Here is a 7,158-nt window from a genome sequence, read left to right as displayed (position 1 = left end):
AATCAAAAAATTCAGCCGGGCGTGGTAGCGTATGCCTGTAATTCTGGCTACTCGGAAGGCTGAGGCGGAAGGATCGCCGGAGCCCAGCAGGTTGAAGCTGCGGTGGCCGGGAGCGGCCACTGCACTCCAGTCTGGGCGACCGAGTGAGACTCCAACTCAAAAAAAAAAAAAAAGAGCTGAAGGTATTGATAGCTTACATTTCAGGGTTTGCAAAATATTTTTTACATTTACTACTTTACTAGTCATTAATGATCTCTGTAGCCTTTGACCTGTTACTTAAACTCCCCAAGCTCCATTTTCCTTAACTGTAAAATTGTAATAAATATAGCACCTACCTTACAGAGTTTTTGTGAGGATTAAATTAGTTAATATACTTAATATATTTAATATAGTGCCTGGCTCATAGTAAACCCATAATAAATGTTAATTATTATTGACACTATAATATCCTGATACAATGTGAGAAGGGTACAATTATTCTGCTATTGTATATGAGCAAATTGAGAATCAGAAAATTGAAAATTTTAGTGGAAAGAAGTTATAGGTAATTTTCTTGTTTTACTTTTCTATATTTTAAATATTTTCTACAGTACTTATATCTGACTTTTATGATGGGATAAAATAAAAAACTGGTAGCCCATAGCTATGCCTCTACATAGGAAAGGAAGATAAATTAACACAAAACTGATATCCTTATACTCTGGATAGAATTGAGACTAGAGCATAAAACACCATTCAAAATCTCTTTTCTTCCTTATTATAAATTCTGCTAAAATATTTCAAGAGGAAGGAAGTTAAAACTACAGGTATCGCCTAACTTTTAGAATAAATGTATCAAAGCAAACTTGAAAAATCAGCCATCTTTAAAGGATGTCCAATTTTGCCAATGGATCATGGGAAATATCTAACTAGGAAAAAATATTCTGCGTTTTGACTTGAGCATTCTGGGGAAAAATTGTTAAGTTTGAACTCAGCTTATTTCAGATTATGATTTAAGTAGGAACAGAGAAGAGTTAGGAATCCAGAATTGAACTTTGTAGCACTCCAACCTTCAGAGTTGGAAAAAGGGTGACAATCCAGCAAAGGAGACTAAAAGGGAGTGTCCTGTGTGATAAAAGCTGTTGAGATGTCAAGGAAGATGAGGATAGGAACTTGACCATTGGATTTGGCAGGAGGTAACTGATAATTATGATAAGGGTTATTTTAGAGGAGTGGTGGGGTTGGAGGCCAGTTATAGGTGAATGAAAGCAGATGAGAGGCATGAAAATGGAGACAGCAAGTGTAGGAATCTCTTTTGAGAATGCTGTGGAATAAAACAGAATAGCAGTGGGATAGAATAGTGGGTAAATATTGGGTGAAAGGGAGTTTTTTTTTTTTGAGTTGGAGTCTCACTCTGTCGTCCAGACTGGAGTGCAGTAGCTGCTTCCGGTAACCGCAGCCTCGACCTGCTGCCTCAGCTTTCTGCCTCAGCCTTCCAAGTAGCCGGAATTACAGGCATGCGCTACCACGCCCGGCTGATTTTTTGATTTATTGTAGAGATGAGGTCTCACCTGCCCAGGCGGGTCTCGAACCTGCGGGCTCAGGCAATCCACTCACCTCAGCCTCCCAAAGGCGTGGGATTACAGGCTGAGCCACCGAGCCTGGCTGAAAGGGAGTTTTTTAATGGGCAATTTAAGGTGTCCATGTAGGCTGTTATGAGGCAGAAACTGACGAAATGGAGCAGAGTGGGAAGATTGTTGGAGTAAAGGAGATAGAATGCAAAGCAGAAGCAAAGGATAGTCCATTTGTCACGGGGGAGAAGGCAAAGTGCACAGGTGCAGATAAATGTAGATTTGGTGGTAGACACATGAGATGATTCTTGTCGAATTAGTTCTATCTTCTCAATAAAATATGAGGTCAAGGCATCAACTGAGAGTGAGGACGAGAAGGGACGTTGCAGGTGTGAAGAGAACATGTGAAATAGTGGCAAGTGAACTTTCTGGAAAAATGCACTGGAAATATTGAGTGTCCATTTGAACTTTGTGGTCATAAGTGTACATTGAAATTAGTCAGCATGGTTGTGTGACTTTTCCCAGCAATGTGTAGCTCCTAGGATGTAAATGAAGAGTGGGAAAAAAGCTATGTTCAAGTGCGGTGGGACTTGGTTAGGAAAGGGTGATGAACAGAGATGGATAGGGAGTGAAGGAGGCGGATGAAAAATGGCTATAGGACTGACCTATGAAAGACTGGTTATAGAAATGGGTTAGTTGGGTAAGGAGGAAAGAGATGACACAAAAAGGCTGATAGAAAGTGGAAAAGTGACCAATTAATTGGAGGTCCTAACGGGGTAAAAATGATTAGAATGGTGATATTAGAAGAAATGAAATAAATTACAGAAGATCGTGGTCAGAGAGTGGACTTTTCTTAGGTGGCACACTTATTGGTGATGACATGCTGGCTATGGCCACGGAAAAGGGTAGCTGAAGTGGGATGGAGAACAAAATCTTTAGGACAAGGAATTGTGAGAATAGATGTTGGTTGAATGATCCCTCTGAATGTTGAAGTAAGGGTGATAGGAATATGGTGAAGAGGTGGACAGTGAATGAGATATTGAAATCTCTAACGAAGTCAGGAGAATGACTGGATGTAGAGAGGCTGATAAATAATGACAATAAAGAGGCAGAAGAGTGATACAGGCTAATGGCATGACCTTCAAGTGTTTTAAGGAGGAAGGAATGAAGGAAGGAAACGGTATAGCATCTCAGGGAAGCAAAGAAGACTTTTTGCAAGTTTCCAGGTCTTATGGTATATGGGGTGTGGGAAAAAAATGAGAGGGAGTAGGGCCAGCAGTGCTACCAGGAGACTGCCAAGTTTCTAATGAAACAAGAGAGTAAAAAAGGTAGTTCACAGAAGGAGTGGAAGCTACAGGGGTGTTGGCTGATGACAGACTTTGGAAAGTTGGTGGTGGGGTAGGGTGTGAGAGCAGGGGCCAGTGTGAGAGCTGGGTCAGATGAGGAGTTATATAGAGGAGAGCATACAGGGCAATAGTGGGCGGTGATAGATATTCTGGGGGTCTTGGACTTTTCATGGCATTTGGGATAAACATGGACATAAGACATGACTGCTAGTTAGAGAAAACTGGAAGGTCAAATCAAGTCATCACCCCTGGTCCTCAGCAATACTAGCTCATAAGAGATATGAAAAGTTACCCAAAAGGCAAAACAGACAGTAGCTGCCACTTGAATTTGCTGTGGGGCAGAGAACACATTTAAAAAAAAAATGTAAATAATACCTGTGCTGTAAGAGACAGAGTGTATGATTAATCTAAATTCCTTGATAAGATCATTATCCTAATAAATGTAAGCGAATCAATATCATAGTTGGAAATAATATATATAGATCTAGGGTCCCACTGAGTCATGTGCACAATATCCCCCCCTGCCCTTCTAGGACATAAAAATGGCATCTCCCCAAGACCACAGGCCTTACCTGGAGCATGAGCCTGTCCCAGGTCTTGGTGACACCATTGTTTTTCCACTGGTCATCATTGTTTGGAGGGCTGCTGTTTTGATACCTTTCCAACATTTGCTTCAGGAAGAGGTTGGGTGTGAACTATGACAGGAAGAGACCATACAAGAGGTAGAGTTAGCACACTGACCCCCAAGGAAGAGAAAATATTTTTATCTGCTTGTTGCTGTGGACACTGAACATTCTCTCCTGGAGCAAAACTGTACTCAGAGGCTCCAAGTTCCGTTGACTGAGGAATTCCTCATGGAGAGAAGAAGCCCTACCCAAGTAAATCCCTGCAAGACAGTAGATGGATGTATGGGGGCTTAGGCTAGAGAATGGGAGAGAAAGAAAGATGCAGAACTGGGAGCAAGTTTAGCTGAAGAGAATGTAGATCATCCCACTAGAATGCCCATGGCCATAGCTGGTTGGAGAAACATAGAGGGAGTGTGGATCCTGGGAGTCAGGCTGCCTGGGCTCAGAATTCTTGCTTTTTCTCTTACCAGCTGTGTAACTTTAGACAAGTTACCTTCTCTTTCTGTCTCATTTTTTTTTCAAGTATAAAATGATGATAGCGATCATGTTTATTTTATAGGTTTATAAGGATTACATAAAATTACATATATATTATTTTATTATCATTATTATTTTGAGTCATGGTCTCACTCTGATGACCAGGCTGGAGTGCAGTGGCACAATCACAGCTCACCGCAACCTTGATCTTTGGGTTCAGGTGACCCTTCTGCTTCAGCGGGGACTATAGGTGTGCACCACGCCTGGTTAACTTTTTGATTTTTTTTTGGTAGTGATATGGTCTCATGGTGTTTTCTAGGCTGACCTTGAACTCCTGTGCTCAAGCAGTCCTCTTGCCTCAGCCTCCCAAAGTGCTGGGATTACAGGCATGAGGCACTGTACCCAGCTTATATGTATATTATTGATGTGCATATTAGATTGTCTGGAACATAGTAAGAGTATAACACACTCCAGCTATTAGCTTATTATGATAACAGTAACTTATATTCTCATTTAGCTCTGTGTTTTTGGAGGCTGTACTCACAAAGTCTCGTTGTGTTGCTGCTGTGATACAAGATGCCACTTCAAAGCCATATACTATAAACATCAGAATGAAATACTGGAAGGGAAACAAATGATAAAAAAGAATTACATTTACCTCCAAAGAGAGAATGCCCCAAATGATTGTTGTGATTTTTGGTGTATTCTCTAAAAAGAATCATCTAATCCTTTATGTAATTATCCAACAAACCCTCATTGATCAGCAACTTGGAATTGGGCTTGACTTAGCTCAATTCTTTCCTTTTCTCCAGAGAACAACTAGCCATTGAACACGGAGATTTCTCCTCCCAGCATCCTGAATTTTTATTTAAACTGTGAAAAACGGGTAAAAGAGAATGAAGTAGTGTGTGAGTACATGTGTGTGTGCGCTCAGTGGCCAGCAGGAGTCTGTGTTTCACACGTTGTAGAGCTTCATAGATCCTCTCTAAATTGGGAGAACTTTCCTTTATGGTGTGAGGAAAATTTAGAATCGCGGAAGTTAGATAAAGATGAACTGGATCGTGTTTAACATCCAGGTCTCTCCTAATAAGCATCCAGTCTCATCAGAGAGGGGCAGGCAACCTCTGGGCACACAGCGATTCTCTGGTATTCTCCTCTCACACGTGCCCCAGGTAGTTGGCTCAGGTGAGCCTGCTGTGTGCAGTAGTGGGGTGTGTGTGTGCATATACACATGAGGCCTCCACACGATACTGCCTCTATTTCTGGCTGGAAAACATCTGAACAGCACCTGGCTTCTGAATCTGGGATGAGGACTGTTTGCAAGAGTTCCATCTTTGCCTTCCACAGCCTTGTACACGTGCTTTTGGTCTTTGTGTTTTTCTTGGGAAGGAAATTTTGGTCAGTGTCAGGGGAGACAGACAAGGAAAACTATCCTCCCTGTTTTGGCGTGGGAGGCTCTCTGAGCAAGGCTCTCTACTCAGCCCTGAATAAAGCTCTGGCTGGGGAGTCAACAGCAGAGCACCCTCAGAGGCCCTATAATATTTTTTTCAGTATTAACTGCTGCCTTGGTCTTTCCCAAGAGTTTTACCAGCTCCTATTATAGAGATTCAGAAGCCCTTAGAAACATTTCAGAAAGGAGGCATGGAGTGAGGTGTTTTCTCCTTTTTTTTTTTTTTTTTGAGTTGGCATCTCACTCTATTGATCTCATTCTATTGCCCAAGCTGCATTGCAGTGGCACCATCATGGCTCACTGCAGCCTTGACTTCCTGGGCTCAGGCAATCCTTCTGCCTCAGTCTCCCAAGTAACTGGGACTACAGGCATACACCCCACATCTGGCTACTTTTTAAAAGAAATTTTTGTAGAAATGAGGCTTCACTATGTTTCCCAGGCTGGTCTTGAACTCCTGGGCTCAGGCAGTCCACACGCCTCGGCCTCTCAAAGTGTTGGGATTACAGGCGTGAACCACTATGCCCAGCCAAGATGTGTTATCCTTTAGCCCCTCAAAGAAGGCTCTCTTCTTTCTCGTTCCCTCCCCAGCTCAGTTCTCCTGGCTTTCAGTCATGCATGTGGCTGGTCCAAAGTGAGGCTGAATGTAAGTGAAGGTTATCTTTTTTTTTTTTTTTGAGTCAGAGTCTCAATCCTGGGCTCAGGCAATCCTTTTGCCTTGGCCCCCCAAAGTGCTGGGATTATAGGTTTGAACGACTGTGCCTGGCCTGAAGGTTATTTTTAGAGACACCTGCCTCTCTTCTCCCTTTTGCCTATATTACTTTCCCTTCCTTCCAAAAGTGGGTACTTTTGCCCTAGAACTAACTTACACTAAGGAATCAGAGAATGCAAATGTTCTGCATTCCCTGAGTACCCAGACAATGGTTAACTCAAAGGAAAAGTAAACTAACGGGCACCTTAAGTTGCTGGACTTGTTCTATAAAGGTAGAATTCAGATCTTGTGGCATTTGGGTAAAAGGGTCATACTGGGGTGGGGAGTTTGGGAACGGTCTCATCACAGTGTGAGAAACTGCTGCCCTGAGCATGAGGACAGGGAGTGGAGGGTCTAGGCCCAGTCCGAGGTTTCCCAGCTCGGCTGACTACAGTTTGCTTTTATCTCCAAAGGCAGGACATGATCTTGCTATTTGTGTTTGGAGGCAGAAGCCACTTCATGGACGCACAGAGTTAGAGCCCCCATGGGTGGGTGCGAGCTGAAGGTATAGTCTACAGTGGTGTGTATCAAGATTTCCTACGGCCCCTGAAAATGCAGAGTGGATGAAGATGTGGGAAGTAAAGGCCATGATACAAAATTATCAGCCTTGAGCTAAAAAAATCTTTGAAAGGTTTATGCATTCTCTTAAAAATTTATGCCTATTTTGTATTTTATGTTCTAATATATCAATGCCTGATGATGATGATTTTGAGTTGTGGCCTCACTCTCTCACCCATGGCGGACTGCAGTGGCATGATCATGGCTCAACCTCCCGGGCTCAAGTGATTTGTCCTCTTGCCTCCTTGTATGAAAATAATAACCCTCCAACACACCCCCATTGCCTCATCACTCACATTCCTGAATGTGTAGCTGGGACTACAGGCATGCACCATCACATCTGGACAATTTTTTTTTTTTTTGAGTTGGAGTCTCACTCTGTCATCCAGACTGGAGTGCAGGG

The 7,158-nt window shown here is 42.7% G+C and overlaps 1 protein-coding gene across 1 annotated transcript in view; it reads right to left on the bottom strand.

Annotated features, from left to right (window-relative positions):
* The window catches only part of UPK1B (uroplakin 1B), a 19,893-nt gene that overhangs the window by 10,490 nt on the left and 2,245 nt on the right, over positions 1 to 7,158 (bottom strand). The window contains exons 3-4 of the mRNA XM_008055183.1: positions 4,544 to 4,618; positions 3,469 to 3,591 (exon numbers count right to left, since the gene is read on the bottom strand). Of these exons, the coding sequence (XP_008053374.1) occupies positions 3,469 to 3,591; positions 4,544 to 4,618 (198 nt within the window). The remainder of the gene's footprint in view (positions 1 to 3,468; positions 3,592 to 4,543; positions 4,619 to 7,158) is intronic.

The sequence above is a fragment of the Carlito syrichta genome, unplaced genomic scaffold, assembly GCF_000164805.1.
Source record: "Carlito syrichta isolate Samal-C Ts95f unplaced genomic scaffold, Tarsius_syrichta-2.0.1 Scaffold301763, whole genome shotgun sequence".
Taxonomy (NCBI): domain Eukaryota; kingdom Metazoa; phylum Chordata; class Mammalia; order Primates; family Tarsiidae; genus Carlito; species Carlito syrichta.
The sequence above is the reverse complement of the archived record's forward strand: the minus strand, read 5'-3'. Positions and strand labels throughout refer to the sequence as shown.